This window comes from Protopterus annectens, chromosome 11.part0 (genome assembly GCF_019279795.1).
Source record: "Protopterus annectens isolate FY-2018-M chromosome 11.part0, PAN1.0, whole genome shotgun sequence".
Taxonomy (NCBI): Eukaryota; Metazoa; Chordata; order Ceratodontiformes; family Protopteridae; genus Protopterus; species Protopterus annectens.
The window spans coordinates 1,196,266,418-1,196,283,554 of NC_056745.1; the positions used below are offsets into that span (position 1 = coordinate 1,196,266,418).

The 17,137-nt window shown below is 39.8% G+C and overlaps 1 protein-coding gene across 4 annotated transcripts in view; it reads left to right on the plus strand.

Annotated features, from left to right (window-relative positions):
• The window catches only part of CBLL1 (Cbl proto-oncogene like 1), a 264,968-nt gene that overhangs the window by 231,817 nt on the left and 16,014 nt on the right, over positions 1-17,137 (plus strand). For all 4 annotated transcript variants that reach the window (XM_044088558.1, XM_044088556.1, XM_044088557.1 and 1 more), the window contains exon 5: positions 11,911-11,984. In XM_044088558.1, coding sequence (XP_043944493.1) covers positions 11,911-11,984 — 74 coding nt within the window. The remainder of the gene's footprint in view (positions 1-11,910; positions 11,985-17,137) is intronic.

Here is a 17,137-nt window from a genome sequence, read left to right on the forward strand (position 1 = left end):
CTATTGGATTAAATTCTTTTGCGTGATCGTGCATCCAGCACTGGTTTAATACTCTCAAAGCTATTCAAGCCCAGATATATATGTGCACGCAATTTAAATATCCAACATAACTCTCCCAATTCTAAATAATTCTTTTTATCGCCTCCTCTTTTATTAACCCTTACAATCAGTAGTACTCTAAAACATTAATATATGTGAGAGATGCACTTATACAGCCAAACTGGAAGATAAGCTCTCAACCTAAGACTGGAACTGACTGTCAAGAGGAGAAGGGTAATACTTGCAACACACCACCAGTCTCACATAGACCTACTAAACCAACACTGGCAAGTAACACACATGAATACATGAAAACATACTCTGAGGCTCTAAGTAAAAATCTGCAAAAGCAACCGAGGCCTCCAAAGCAGACATCCAAGCAAACTCCACACCCCATCACCAACCATGAAACACACATTTCACATAATCAGTGTGCCACGCAGTCACAACCCGTAACGCAAAATAACATACCCAACACACTAGTAATAGGCGACTCTATAATCAGGCACACTGATTTCCCACTAACGAGGCTGGACAAGGAGAAGGTTACAGTTAGCTGCCTGTCTGGTGCCAGGATCCGCCACATAACACAAGCACTCGGGTCACTCCAGAACAAGTACAAATATGACTGTCATTGTCCATGTTTGTTTGACCTGAGACGTACCTCCCTAGGCTACATAAAAAGAGACCTGGAAGAGCTCGCTGATCATGTAGTCCAGGCCGGTATGACCCTGGCTAGCATCCTGCTCTCACCAAGAATGATGCCACAGTATAAAGAAAAAATGATCAATTTCAACAATTGCCTAAGTTTCTGGTGCCATTCAAAGGGGATCCAGTATCTGTCCGCCTGGGATGACATGCTCAGCAAGCCCCGTTGCTTCACAAGAGATCGCTTGCACCTGTCACCCTTAGGCTTTCGAATACTGGCCAAGGCTCTTGCCACCCCATAGTGCCTTTTTTAGGCAAGGCTCAAAAGACAAACCCACCACCATAAATAGCACAAGTAACCAAAAACTGAGGGTAATGCTACTAAACACCAGAAGTCTAAACCTGAAAATGCACGCACTGTAGGCACTCCTCAGTATGGAGAACATCCACATCTGTGCAGTAACAGAAACTTGGTTTAAGGCTCCTGAGAGCACCCCAGCACTACTAGGCTATAACTCATACCATACCTTTCAGCCACAGAACCAGGACCGAAACACACAAGGCAGGGATGTATCCATATTCATCAAGGATACCCACACTTCCAGGTTAGTGGCCCACCACAATGCTTCAGAGATCATCCATGTGCATCTAACAATTGGCAAAACTGCAGTCCAAATTGTAGCCTGCTACAGATAGCCCACCATGGCTCAGGATCCCCATTCCGCATTTCTGGAGACACTGGGAAATATGAAGGTCCTAACAAACACCCTAATACTGGGTGATTTCATTTACCCAAACGTAAACTGGGAGAACTACTCAAGTACTAACTCCCTTGCCCAAAACTTCCTAGAATTTATTTTATAAACTCTAACGCAGTGGATCTACTGGTCAACACCCCCACCAGAAGGAACATATTGGACCTGGTCCTCACCAACATGGGCGACCGGTGTTCCACACCGGAGGTCAACCCCTCGCTGGTTAGATCAGACCATAGACTAATCACTCTGGATATCCACATTCTGCCCCCACCCCCAGTCAAGGAAACCACCGTGAAAAACTTTTCAAAAGCAAACTTCACATTACTTAAGACCGAAGTGGAAAGGTGCACAGCCCCCATGCTAAAGGACAATGCTATCCAAGCTGCTGAAATCTTTACAAAGGCACTCTTTGAGCATCTGCAGGAATGCATTGATCGTGCTGTCCCAAGTAAAACTAAGACTCGCTCCTCCAAGAAAAGGAAACCAGTCGATGGACCCCTGCCATAAACAAAGCTATACAACAGAAGGAGGAAAGTAGTGCAGAAGAGTAAAATCCCAGGAAGGAAAGACATCCCTGATCAGTATCAGCAAGAAACTACGATCCCTCATTAAATCCTCCAAGGCTAGTTTCGAGAAAAAAAATTGCCAATGACTCAAAAGATGACCACAAAGCTTTCTTTAGCTATGTCAAGAACCTAAGTGGACGCTCTCAGATCTGCTCTGAGTTAGTGCAGAATGGCACAAAATCACTGAACCGACTGATATTGCCAACATTCTAGCAGACCGGTTTAGTGCAAACATCACCCACCCCCTAAAGGGCCCATAACCATACCAGAAGAATGTAGGGCCCTGTCAGTCACTGACACGCAGGTTAAAACAGTCCTATCCAAAGCCAAAAACACAGCTTCAGTGGGACTGGACTGTGTCCCAGGCTATGTCTTAGAGCTCCAAAATGAACTAACCCCTCCCCTAAACACGCTGTTCAAACGCAGCCTCTCTACAGGCTACGTACCCACAGAGTGGTGCACAGCAACATTTTTCCCCGCTCCACAAAGGTGGAGCCACAGCGGACCCCGGTAACTATTGCCCTATAAGCCTGACTAGCCTGGTCTGCGAGGCTATAGAACGCATCATCATGGAACTTATTGAGACATTGGGAACCTCCAAACCTTGGACCCTACCCAGTTTGGCTTTAAGGCCAGATCAAGCCTCCTGAACCTGGTGGACTTCTTTGAGACAGTTACCAAGGCATTAGACGAGGGAAAGGAAGTACACACAGCCTACCTAGACCTCGCAAAGGCTTTTGACACTGTTCTCCATTCTGTTATAGACAAGCTCACCAGCTTGAACATAAACCCCTACGTCACGAGATGGGTTGCCAACTGGCTCATGGATAGAACCCACATGGTGAGAGTTGCAGGCTCTATGTCCAACGTTATAAGTGGCGTTCCCCCAGGGCTCAGTCCTAGGACCCTCCTGTTCAGTCTATACTTCTCAGAGGTACAGGCAAGCATAGGAGGACTATGGCTGGCAAGTTTGCAGACTGCAAACTAGGAGCAATAATTGATTCTCCGGCTGATAGACGTCCTCCAGATGGGTCTCACTGAGACTGATACCTGTTGTCAAAATCATGGCCTCAAGCTAAATGCCAAAAAGTGCATAGTCATCCCCTTTGGGAAAAAAAAGTACCCACAAACTACCACATAGGTGGTAGTTTCCTAAATACGGAAAATGTAATAAATGATCTGGGGATCCAAGTAGATAATTTTTCCTTTAATCATATTGCCAAGGTGGTTATAAAATCCTGTGGCCCACCTAATCACAAAAGGGTTCGCATCTAGAACAAAAGAGGTTATTGTGCCTCTCTACTCATCACTCATTAGACCCATCATAGAATACAACGCCCCATTTGGGGTGTACCTTACAAAAAAACAAACAGCCAGCAACAAATAGCTGTGGAAATTAGGTTTATTGGGTCATAACTTCAAATAACAAACCGGTTTCAGCTTGGATTTCACCTAGCCTTCATCAGTGTAACATTACAAAAAACAGTTGAAGGTCATATATACCTTTGAATTAGAAACAAAAAGTGATTGGAGAACTCATAAATATTAATATAGCCATTCGTAAATGCTCATAAATATTCATAAGTATTCATTCAATCCAGGATGAAAAAGTGAGCCCAGTTTAACAATCCATTTCTTCTCCTTAATATTCAATTTGCTGTTCCAACCAGATTTATGCGAACGATCACCAATGATCTTGTCAATGACCAAAAAATGGAATTTAACTGTGTTGTGTTTAAGTGAGTTTGTAAAGTGCGTTACTTGTTCTTTTACATGTAATATCACTCAAATGTTCTGAAACCCTTAGCTTAAAAGGTCTAGACGTTTGACCGATATAAAAAGCGTGACAGCTGCAACAAGCCATGTAGACAATCCAATCAGAATTACAGTTGGCAAAAAACTTAATATATACAGTGCTGCTGTTATTGCTGGAAAATTGTTTAGTTCTCAATACATATTTGCAATTATTGCAGTGGCCGCAGGGCATTCAGCCAATAAGCTTGTCACCCGTAATGGTAGTCTGTGCCAACTGTAAATGCATAGAATCAGAATGGTGCTTATGGTGATTAAAATAAGCACCCCAATTTTTGCCCTTCCTAAAAGTAAAGGAGCATGTTGGAGCTATAATGGAAGACCATGTAGGATCCGCTAAAAGAATATTCCAATTATTTTTAATATCAATAAACTTATTGGTATTTCTCCCATAGGTAGTGGTAAGACGTAAAATGTTGGATTTAGGTACTTGTTTGTGTTTATATTTAGGTACTTGTTTGTGTTTATATTTAAGAAGTTCATCCCTGGGTAGATGTGATGCATAATTCGTGGCAGTGGAAACATATCCTGAGCTGTAACCTCTGTTTTTAAACCCATCAGTCAAATCCTGGCTATAAAGGCGAAAAGTATCATCAGAACAATTCCGGCTTACCCTAATATTTCTGGCTATATATTTTGGATGAAAGCTGGATGTGTGGAGCAAAGTATTGTATTCAGGAAATTTCCTGTATATTTGAGTATTTAGTGTATTGTCTGGATTTCTGGTTATCATGATGTCCAAAAAAGTGATCTGATGTTGATCATAAGTAATGGTAAATTGTAATTCCCATTTGTTATCATTGAGGTATTGAACAAACTCATGTAAATATTCAATATCTGCCCTCCACACCATCCAGCAATCATCCAAATATCTACGCCAGATGTCAATCTCTGGTAAGTAAACATTGTGTATCATCATAAATGATGTGATCCTCAATAAATGCCATATATAAATTGGCATAAATAGGGGCAAAAGATGCCCCCATAGCAGTGCCCTTGATTTGGAGATAACATTGCTTATAAAAAAAATACATTTTTAGTAAGCACATGTTCTGTCAAAATTATCAAAAAAGTATTGAAGCCAGGTTTGTATATGTTTGATTTATGAAGCCAGTATTCAGTGGCATCCAAACCTGCCCAATGGGGTATATTTGTGTATAATGAAGTTGCATCTAAAGTACATTACCACCAATCATTCTCAATCTGCATTTCATTAATAATACTCAAATTGTGTAGTATCCTGTATTCTAGATCTTACCCAGGATAGTAAAGGTTTTAAATATTTGGTCAAAAATTCAGATAAAGGCTCAGTTAAGGAGCCAGTCCCAGCCACATTTGGTCTACCTGGTGGATGTAAAAGATCCTTAATGAATTTTAGGCAAGAAATAAATATATTGCCTGATGGGGTCTGTGATGGTCAAGTGCCTTAAGGTATCAGATGTTACAATCCCATTTTACAATGCTGAATTAAGAAATGTATCGATTTGTTGCTTGAACATGGATGTAGGATTTAATGGCATCTTAATGTAATACCTGGCATCATCAAGTTGTTTGTGTGCCTCAATATCATAATCAATCCAGTTCATTACAACTGCCCCTCCTTTGTCAGCAGTAGTGATTACCAATTCTTTATTGTGCACTAATTCTGCTAAACATAATGACTCAGACTCGGAAATGTTGTTATACATAGGTGAAATAGTATTAGCAGGGAAATGCAAATCCTTGAGGACCCCATGTTGGAATAAGCTCACAGATGGATGCATGGGTGGTATAAAACTAGAAGGATGATATCTGAAGTTGTCAGTTAAGTGATGCTGTTCATTGTCTTGAAAATATAATTTAAGGTTAGTTAACCTACAAAAAGCTATTATATCTTATGCAAAAATATCTTCAGACACAAAAAAAATGGGTATAAAAGACGGCCCTTTATTTAACAAAGCAATCTGTTCGGTTAAAACAGTATTGGAAATATTACATACATTATTATGTGCAGAAATGTTTACTTGTTGGTCAATAATTCCATAAGGTTCTGTAGACTTGTAACTTTTTTTATGTTTCCTACCTCCCCTCTTGTATGGCCTAAAGGGGTCCCAAACTTATTACGCTTAGGGGGTAGGGGAGTCCGTGGCTTGCTGTGAATCAATATCTGTACCAGAAGAGGTATCCGCATCTGTGGTGTCACTAAGATTGCTATGTCTTTTCAAAATAGATCTCGGACGTTTACGTTTGGGATTTGGGTTCGTACTTCTATGACTGTCCTCAAACCTGACATGTCTAGTTTGTCTAAACCGTTGGCCACGTTCATAATCTGTTTGGTCTCTAGAGAATTTTTTGAGCTTCCTTTCCTTCAATTGTGTTTCAAAACTTAAGCAGATCAGAACTGAGTTTGGACAAAAAAATGGGAAAAAAGGTTTCGTCTCTGTATTGATTACATTGCTCTATAAGCTTACTGACCTTAAGTGTATCCTGGTCAATGATCCTGACATAACTGGATAATGTCTCCATGAATCTCAGAGCATTCTTGCTGTATGGATATCCAGTGACTGGTCAGCATATCATCAGGCTCTGCTACCAAAGGTTGGATTTTCACCCTAAGGCTCCTGGGAGTTGTACCCTTTGTCATATATGCCTTAAGTAATTTGAGATGCCATACATTGGATCTCAGTGCTTTCATGTTTTTATTCAAATCATGAAATTTTTCACAACTTTGTTCAGAATTACCAATAATATGTTCTGAATCATTTGGTTGTTCACAATTCCAAAAGCCACAAGATCATCCCTATCTGAGGAAAGGCCAATAAGAATATTATTTAAATCCATATTGAAATGAAAATGTCAAATACACAATAGTCACAACACAACGTCCTGATATCCCGCAATATATATGTATAGAAAAGAACTGGACAATAATGGCATTCAATAAAAATTTGTGGGTTGTATTGAAAAAAAGGGGGCCACGTCCAGAACAGAAACTAGGACAATAATGGTAGTTGTGAAACCCTAAAGCTGCTCCAAAAGGAACAACAAATTCCAATATATTCAAGTCCAAAAAATAGTGGTATGATATTAAATAACACCACTACTAAATATATTAATGATATGATGTCAGCATTTGGGTGCTTATTTTAATCACCATAAGCACCATTCTGATTCTATGCATTTACAGTTGGCACAGACTACCATTACGAGTGACAAGCTTATTGGCTGTATGCCCTGTGGCCATTGCAATAATTGCGAATATGTATTAAGAACTAAACAATTTTCCAGCAATAACAGCAGCATTGTATACTATATTAAGTTTTTTGTTAATTGTAATTCTGATTGGATTGTCTACATGGCTTGTTGCAGCTGTCACGCTTTTTATATCGGTCAAACGTCTGGACCTTTTATGCCAAGGGTTTCAGAACATTTTAGTGATATTAAATGTAAAAGAACAAGTAACGCACTTTGCAAACATACACTTAAACACAACACAGCTAAATTCCATTTTTTGGTCATTGACAAGATCATTGGTGATCGGTCGCATAAATCTGGTTGGCACAGCAAATTGAATATTAAGGAGAAGAAATGGATTGTTAAAACTGGGCTCACTTTCATCCTGGATTGAATGAATACTTATGAATATTTGAGTATTTATGAATGGCTATATTTAATATTCGACTTCTCCAATCACTTTTTGTTTCTAATTAATTGAAAGGTATATATGACTTCAACTGTTTTTTATAATGTTACACTGATGAAGGCTAGGTGAAATCCAAGCCGAAACCAGTCTGTTATTTGAAGTTATGACCCAATAAACCTCATTTCCACAGCTTTTTGTTGCTGGCTGTTTTTTGGTTCAGTTCATTTTGGCCGTGCAACACTCTCCATGCAGGGGAATTGTTTTTGGTTGTGTACCTTACAAGACACCTGCAACAGCTGGAAAGACCACCAAAGTACCTCACCAAGAGGATTACTGGCCTCAAACAGATGCCCTATGCAGCCCGACTCAAACTCCATCTGTACTCTGTTGCATACTGCTTACTCAGAGGTGATCTCTGCCTGACATACAAGGCCATGTCCAACCCAGAATTGATGGACATGCTCCACCTAAAAAAAAAAACAAATCCCAGAGAGCCACACGCTATAGAGATATAAACCTCACCACAACGATAAATAGGACATGCTGGAGGGATAGATTCCTGTCCCAGAGACTCCCCGTGCTTTGGAACAGGATTCCATTATACATCAGGCAGAGCCCCTCGCTAACATTCCAAGAGAAACCTTGACGTGTGGATGGGAAACAGAATATTTACCCCGGAGATCACTGCAGTGGCTCTGCTGGACAGTGGTGCAGGGAACTAGTCTAAGGGGGTGGCGAAAGTTAACACATTCTGGCTAGGCTTATAAATGCCCTTGGGCAGATTGCCTAGTACTTCCTATGAACCTATGAACTTCGAGCATTGCATTCTAAGCCTCCTTATTTAGTTTTTCACAAGGATGGGTTTTCTGAACAGATAAATCCTTCCTTTCTACCAGAAGTGGTTTTAGTCCAATATTAATCAGGTCATAGTGTTCTTTCCAAATTTTTTGAACAAAAGCAAGTACAAGATCTGTACAGACTATTACATTTTTACCTTTACAGAACTAAGACTCAGTCCTAACAATTGCTTTTCCTTTTCCGATTCAAAACTAGGCAAACCAGTATGTAAAGCTCTGGTTAAATGGTTAACTGATTGCATTACCTTTGTTTATCAGAAAGTGGGCTTACCTTTGCAAAAACCACCCAGAGCCCATTCCACCAGGTCTCTGGCAACTTTGTCGGCCTTTTTGTGCAGAACTTCTTTGGATGTTATTTGTGCAGCTGCATCTTGGGCTAATCCTCATACCTTTATTGGTTATTACAAACTGATCCTGGTCTCTAGGGGTATTGGTTATTACAAACTGATCCTGGTCTCTAGGGGTATTGGTTATTACAAACTGATCCTGGTCTCTAGGGGAAGAGCAGCCTTTGGCATGGCAGTGCTATGGATTATCCTCCTTTGGAGTCCTCCTGGGATTTGAGTAGCTGAGGGCTCTGTCCCAACAGTTGAGGAATTAATAAAAATAGCATCAGATTAAAAAGTTACGTACTCACCATAACCTTCCTCCATCTGTATTATCCATTTTGATTCTTCTTAAATTTCCCACCCTCCTACCCCCCCACACACACACACACACACACTTCTTTTCTAGTCCTGGAGAGATTTGAGTATTGGAGGAACCTCTCCCTTATTTGAACTCCATCTTCCATTCTTTTTTTTTCTCCACTGCTGTTAGTCATATTGGCAAGCAACCTAGATCTGAGGTATGTTAGGTTGGGTGGGTATTGTGGGTAAAGGGAGATATAGAATTCAGGAATTCTACAATCTGGAAGAAACTGCATAATGGACCGGAGGGTTGGATCTTAACCCAACAGTTAAGAATGAAAGTAGACAACACAGGACGCTGTGGTGAGTGTGTAATTTCTAATTTAGTTGTACCCATCATCCCTCGGTCCCACCTTGATATGCATTTTTTCTTACCTGTTTTAGGAAACTTTTAAGCCCTGTAGGAACTGATGATTTAACTCATTCCCTCCAGTGGAGCTGTGGAAGCTTGCAGTGTCAGTGGGCAGAGCCTCTCTTTCCTCACATTTCAAACAAATGTTCATATCTTTGGAACCATGTAGTTGCCAAAGAAGTGTAAATGGCAGTCTTCAATGTGATTTTTTTTTAGTGTTATACTTTTGGTTCTAGGTCTTAAATGGGATTTTGTAACTCTCAGTAAATTCTATTAAGTTTGTAATTTGTAAACAATTTACAATATCTCAGCTAGCACTCAGGTTGCACACACATTGTCAGCAGCATTTTATTCATCTAGCTGTGAGCATTCATGTGAAGCTAAGCAGATCTGTCTGTACTACATGAAAACATGAAATTTATGATGGTATAAATATATGAATATCAATTTTATCTATTTGCCTATACCAGACAGTGGTCAATATCAATATAGTTTTGCTGTTGCATAAGTTTTAAGATGAAGTCTCAATATTTTGTATGTAGCATATTTTTGGAATTATAAATGCAGATATGAGCAGGCAATATTTGACTGCAGGTGTCCGTAGGATGCAACTCCAGAAACACCGGGAGGCATCACTAAGCTGTAATGAGTCAAGGAAGCTTGTCAGAGTAGTTCAAATTCATAGGAAGACAGACTATTAGCTGTACAAGGTTGGTAGAGCCATACTTCTCAACCACTCCACATCTAGCAGACCCCTCCCCCTATTTCACCTTTCAAAATAAGGGCTACTGCACTCTTCCACTTTGACTGAAATCTGAACCACTTTAATTGGCACAAGTGTAGAGCCATTATGAGGCTGTCTTTTGGAATAACAAATGACCAACAGTAAATGATTGTTATGCTCCACTACATGGATAAAAGAGTAAGCACTAGTGATTTAGTAACTTGCTTGGAATGAGTAATAGCAAGAAAAATGTAAGCTGGCACACTTAAGAGAAAAGGTGTGTTTGCGAACTAAGTGTCATGCTGCTTACAGTGCTAATTTATTTTTTGATGGATGGCACTGTGGAATAAGGAGATGTTGCTCTCTTTTGTGTTGGATCTGTAGCTGCTTTGCTTACTTAACATTGTTTAATTTTTGTAGAAAGTGTGACTTTGGCTTAGTTTTCTGTTCCTCATAAAATGCTTTTTTGGTATGTCACTGAGGATTCTGGTCAGTCAGTAATGCCAGTATTTCTTGCTTTGTCTTTAGAAAATGGTCATGATGCTAAGTTTGTTGCTTTAGGTGCAGTACTGTGATATTTAAAAAGTCAATTTAAAAAAACATCCCTGATTCTGGGCCTTTGAGATTCCAGAGCAAAAAAATTGAGGTATGATTTTTAAAGTTGTCACTTGTGTGTATGTTGATGTTGCCATTCTCTTTGGCTACTATCTGTGTGAGCTACCTTGAGAGAGTTTTATTTTCTGTCTACTTGTAATTTAACAATTAAGCTGTACTTTCAAATGCCCTAGTTGTGAATGTGCAGTTATTAGGGTTGGCAGCATTGGAGAAGTTAAATTTCTAATGTTTTGGTAGAAAGGTATAGGCTTAAGTGTTTTGTATACAGCTGCCTTGTAAATATGCTTAATGTAGTGCAGTATATCTGCCTTGTTACTATAGGTGGTGCCAGTAATGCTTTAATTCCTACAAATGCATTTCAGAACATCAGAGAGCCCAAACTATATCCCATGTGTTGCACAGCATTAGAAAACCTGCATTTGTCAGCTGTGGTGATTGATGCAGGTCATATCTGTATTTTTAGCAGTGTAGTACTAGGGCAGTCAATCTAGCTGTGTTTCTTGGCAAATTAAAGGAATGCCTGTAGTAAGTCTGTTTTTTTTGGGAGGGTGACACCCATTCATGGTACCTTCATGTTAATGCCAGTAAAATGGGAAAAAAATTGTCCATCTAAAAAAGACTGTAAAGCATGTCTGCATAGACTGACCGCACCACCAGTGTCAAGGCTCCCTTTCTGTACAGAGGGGAAGAATTACTCCAAAGACAAGTTGTGAAGTGTAGTATTCCTGCTTTCTCTCTGACATGATATAGTGACTGGGTCATATTTATCTAGTGCGAGTCCCAACTCTCTGACATCAAATTTATCAAGTATTCTATGAAGTGATAGTGTTGTCAGCAAAATGTGCTAGAGTATGGTCAGAGGTACCTGTCTGTGGGTTTAAATCGAAAGTACTACATTGCTGCCAAAGACTGATGGAAGGGGACTGTGTATGTGCATGTGTTGAAGTTAGTAGTAATTTTGTAGTTATGCCTCCAAGAAGACAAACTTGCATATCATGTCTACATGCCTCCGAAATGTGTGAATTTCTGCATAAACAAATTTTAAGTAGTATGATATATGATAGTTCTTTGCTATAATTTCAAAAGCCAGGAGATTGAGAGTTATGGAGAAGAAAAACTCTTTATAAAGTATTCACCATATACCTGCAAATGGATTAACACACTTCAGATTAAATTGTAAAGAAATTAAATGTATGAAAAAAAATCATTTTTATTTTGTTTTAAACAGATACCCTGCAAGCATGTGTTTTGTTTTGAATGCGCAAGTTTACAAGAGAAAAAAGGAGACAAGATGTGTCCTGGGTAAGAACAGACGGATTTTTAGTAAAACTGACATAATCTGTCCAGTAAGTGTAATTAGTTTGTTCGTACTGCGGGATTGCTGGCCTTTGGCAGCTCTTTGTCTGGAGATTTTTGTTTGACTCATTTTTGGTAGGAAACTGGTACTTACAGAATTTTTAACCATTTTTTGCTTGCATCACATTGTAACCAGATTTGTTAACGAGGGTTTTAAAGTGAAAAACTCTACTTTCACCTGCAATTTAATTCAATCCGGACATTTTTTTCTTCCTCAATATGACTTTCCAGGAAACTGCTTGTACTTTATAATGCTTTACATTTCTTTGCCTTGGAGTCAAAGGAGGGGAAAGCCCAAGCCCCTTTTTAAACTTAACCTTATGTGCTTTGGCATTGGAATTTATCTCCAACTGCATAACATTCATAGACATATGAAATGTCATTTTAAATGTTTGAATTGGTTACAACCCACACCCCTTACATAGGCAATCTTCCAGTCCTGCTGATGCCAGCAGCTGCTAAGACTTGCAGGGAACTTTTTTCCTCTTCCTTTGTTGCAGAGGAGGGGAGAAATAGTATCTATGCATGTAGCTGACTATACCTTTTATGGATAGTTATCTACTTGAAGTGTTTTTGGTAAGTGAAGCATCTTTGAAAGCAGTATTGTAGTCCTATGCACAACACAGAGAATACTAATCTGCTGTGCTCAGGTTTATGGTTTTGATGAAATGTTAGTGTAAAATATCTGTGGGGTAGTGATACAAAAACAAATGGGAAAAGGAAAATGCAGGGTATGAAGACATTTGGACCTCTCTCTTTAATCAAGAAGAGAAGCTAGTATCTGTTTTGCAGTCTGCACTGTTAGTTTCGAGATATGACAAATTATAAAATACTTTCAAAGTATAGCACATTCTTCCAACAGTCAGGGCAAAGACACACCTCTTCCCACCACAGACAGTTGGCAAACTGTAGCAAAAATAGTTTTAAGTTCTTTGAATCAAGCAATTAACCACTCTTGGGTTAATGGTAGGTTTTACTGTCGGGAAGGTCTGTCTGTATTTGGACTACAAATTTGATGGTCTTAAAATAAGATTTGAACTGCAGGGTGCCCCCCCCGAGGGTTTATAGTTACTGTAAGCTCAAGCAAAAATGAAAAGTCATCAGGTTCCACAAGTCGTAGAAGACGCCTGTGACTGACTGTTGCCATTCTTTTCGCATGCAAGTTAAACAACTCATTTCATATGCCTAGCATGACTTGAAGGGGTCTTGAAATGGATTTAAGAACGACCTCCAAGCAGTAAAATAAGATTATATTAATATGGCAAAGTTCATGATGACTGTTTTGTAGAAAAACTAGTAAAATATAACAAGCACATGTAGTGAGTAATTTTTGAGCATTGTGTAGTGATTTTTGAGCTCTGAAATAGCTCAGAATACAAAGTTGCAATGTAAAACGCATTTTTCGAGTTCCAAGTTGGGAGTTTTCATTTGACACCCCCCCCCCCCCCCCCGAGTCTTCTGTTTACTTGGGACAACCTCTTTACAGCAATACATTTCAAACATCTCCTTTATTACCATGGCCTCACTTAAGCATTACCTTTTTCCCTCCATTTAAATTTCACTTCACTGAACAATTATCAAATGTGCAAGTCTCTAAAAGGCAACACTTTAGCAACACTAAATGGAGTTAGAAACAACCAATAACTTGATATAAAATTTTAAAAAATTTAAGTAACCTTTAAATAAATCACATGACATTAATTGAATGATTAGCGTCTATCTTAGTTTTCAGATACTCCAGTCCTGGAGGGTTACAGGTATCCAACTTCATCTACCAACAATACTCCCTCCAGTCTGATTCATCCTCTGCATCAAACCCGTTTTTAAAATTAATTTGGTCAAAGTTGTTGTGTCTTTCGGCTTATCCCGATTAGGGGTCGCCACAGCGGAACTCCGGTCCGCTAATGTTTGGTAGTGGATTTTTACGTGCCGAGTTACCAGCCCTGACGCACAACCTTCAGCAAAGGCACGCCCATTCACGCATGCCTCCACACAGAAGACGCTCTAGCAGAGAATCGAATGCGACAACGTCTTGCTGTGAGGCGACAATGCTACCGCAGCACCAAAGTACAAATTTTAAAGAAGCCTTTAAATTATGCTTACTAGGTGTAGTCATGTCGCCTATAGAAATAGCGTGGATACATTCATATGTTATGATGATGCTGTAAAGAGGTTGTTCCCAAAGAAAATCTTAAGGTATATCTGAAAAGGAAGAGAATTGGACACTAAACATTTAATGTGATTTGTTTAAAGGTTGGTTAAATTGTATTCATTCGCTCTGAAGAAGTCTTGCATAAGACAAAAGTGCTTACTGGACATGGTAATTTTTTAAAATTTTGTATTGAGTTATTGGTAGTTTCTTTGATTTATCTTTTGAATTGGTATTTATATGTTGAATTATTATCCTGCAACAATGTATGGAATGAGCACTGCTGTTTAACTGTATTCAGTGCCCTAAGAAGTTTTGCTACATGTTTGTTCATATTGGAAATTCAAGAAAGTAATACTATAAAACAGACTGCATGCGTGTATCAAGTAGACATTTTTGTCTTTCGTTTCTGAGATTTAATCAAATGTGCATTTTGAATAGGCAGCTCCTTCCACGTTTGTGCAATCCCATTTTGCTGACCTTCATTAATATTGCAGATATGGTCATTGAAAGACAGCAGTGGTGAAAATTAAAGATGCATTGAGTTAAGTGTTTTAGTCATTGGGTAAAATTAATATTTCTCTCTAATCATTTCACCTCCCGTGATCCCTTGCTTTGCTGATGAGACTTGGTATTTGAGGTCCATTAGTTCAGACCTGCTTTGTATTTCCCAAAAGAAAGTCAGTTTCTTTTTGGGGTGGGAGTGCAGTTAGCATCATTTCTCCATTGAAAATGACCTTTAAGGGTGCTGGGATAACGGCCTGAACGATTGCACACATTGGGGCTTCCAACCAAAAGAAATACTACGTTTTCCACTGACCCTACCTAGAACACCCAAGCCTTCCTTCTAAGAAGATTAAGGATAATGCTGTGTAATTTTCTTGTCTTAACATAGAGCCTAGAGGCCCTAGCATCTGGTCATTCTTCCAAGCCGCAGTTCTGAAACCTCAAACATAGTTGGGGCTTGCACCTGCTCTTACTTTCCTTAGTTTGTCTCCTCTGGTGGATCGAGCTTTGGCAAATCTGTCAGATTCCTGACTTTTGGACATTTAAGGAGTCTGTATTGATGGCTGTGAGTTTTAGTGTGCTTTTCTGTGATCTATAGCACTTTTTGATGCCACTGACTGTGCAAGGGCTGTGATCAAAGATCCTTGTCTGTATAAAATAGGTTGGTTATAACTCTCCACCCATTGTGACTAGCTCTGCTCAGGCTATCCTATATACTTTTTTTGAGTGGGAAGTCCTTGTGTAGAAAGTCAATGCTAGAAGTCATTGTATCCATAGGACAGAGTGCTGCATCAATGAATACCATGATAAGTGCTTATTAGGAACGTATCATAAATGCAGATGTTCAAATAGATTCATTGTTGCAACCAAATGACTCCTTCCTACTCCATTTTTTCTGACCCGTTTTTCTTTGCTGTATGGGTTGGGGTGACATTCGAAACATTTTCTGTGCATGCTCCCCACCTTCCTAAGATGCTCCCCTTCCTGTATTTCTGTGCACTTCCTGGAGGAAGAGCTCTCTGGAATGGATGTGGCTAACAGCGGTTTCATCTAGTCCACAGAGCCTTGGCATTAAGGTCTTTTACCTGACTGTTGCTAAGGCAAGAAGGATCATATGATAACCTCTGGTAACACCCTGCTTACATTCACTGAAGTCCTTTTATCTTGGAGGAGAACTTACAGTAAAGCTCTGGAAGTCAGGCTGGTTGTTTGGTATACCTAAAGGCAGGAATCTCAAATGTGAGGACTGCAATAGTGAATCTGCTTTAACGTCTATATTTATGGTTAAGTTCATAACCTGCAGTGCTGAGATTTGACTGTTTAAAACACTATTTGTGATGCTTTGCTTTGAATTATTTGGTTTGTCTTCTGAGGTCTGTAACATCTTCAGAAGAAATTAACTACCAAGTATGCATATGGAAGACTGACTTAACCTGTGGTGCCTTTTCTGCCCAGGAGAGAATAGCAATATCTTCATTTGTGCATGGCATTTCACAGGAAAACACTTCACAGGAGAACCAAACACCTCATTCTTTTTTGAACATGTAATACCTAATGACCTTGGCCCAGATGCTCATTTTTGGTGGCAGGGGACTATGTAAAGCTGTCCACAAAAAAAAAGTACTTCAGAAGGAAAAAAAGGTATAGTTGAACTACAAAGATTATGCTTAAAGAGCAAGCAAGCATTGAGCAAAAGACTGGCATGTTTAGTCCCTTGAAGCCCCAAAAAAAACAGATCATGAAGAGGTATTGATTAATTACCTCTGTGTAGTATGTAACGTCAGTCTTCCTCTTGTCTTATGTTAATCATAAATGTCATTACTTCATCTGCTTTAGGCAATATATCTGAGACCTCCAAGCAGGATGTTTATTTCCAGGCACTAGTGAAGGGTCTGTGTGTCTGTCTGTGTGTCTGTCTGTCTGTCTGTGTGTCTGTCTGTGTGTCTGTCTGTGTGTCTGTCTGTGTGTCTGTCTGTGTGTCTGTCTGTGTGTCTGTCTGTGTCTGTCTGTCTGTGTCTGTCTGTCTGTGTCTGTGTCTGTCTGTGTCTGTCTGTGTCTGTGTCTGTCTGTGTCTGTGTCTGTGTCTGTGTCTGTGTCTGTGTCTGTGTCTGTGTCTGTGTCTGTGTCTGTCGGTGTCTGTGTCTGTCGGTGTCTGTGTCTGTGTCTGTGTCTGTCTGTCTGTCGGTGTCTGTCTGTCGGTGTCTGTCTGTCGGTGTCTGTCTGTCGGTGTCTGTCTGTCGGTGTCTACATTTATGGTAGGTACAAAACTGTACTATGTTCATCGTGCATACAGCTGCAGTCATAACAGATGGGTAGAATCCCAAAGCTAAGTAAGGGTGGTAGGCACTAAGTGGAACTAGGAGGGGCTAGGATTACCTGCAGGACTGCTGTGGAAAAGCCCGCTCTAGATTTAGAGTATGGTGGGAGGTGATGGTGCTTGGAG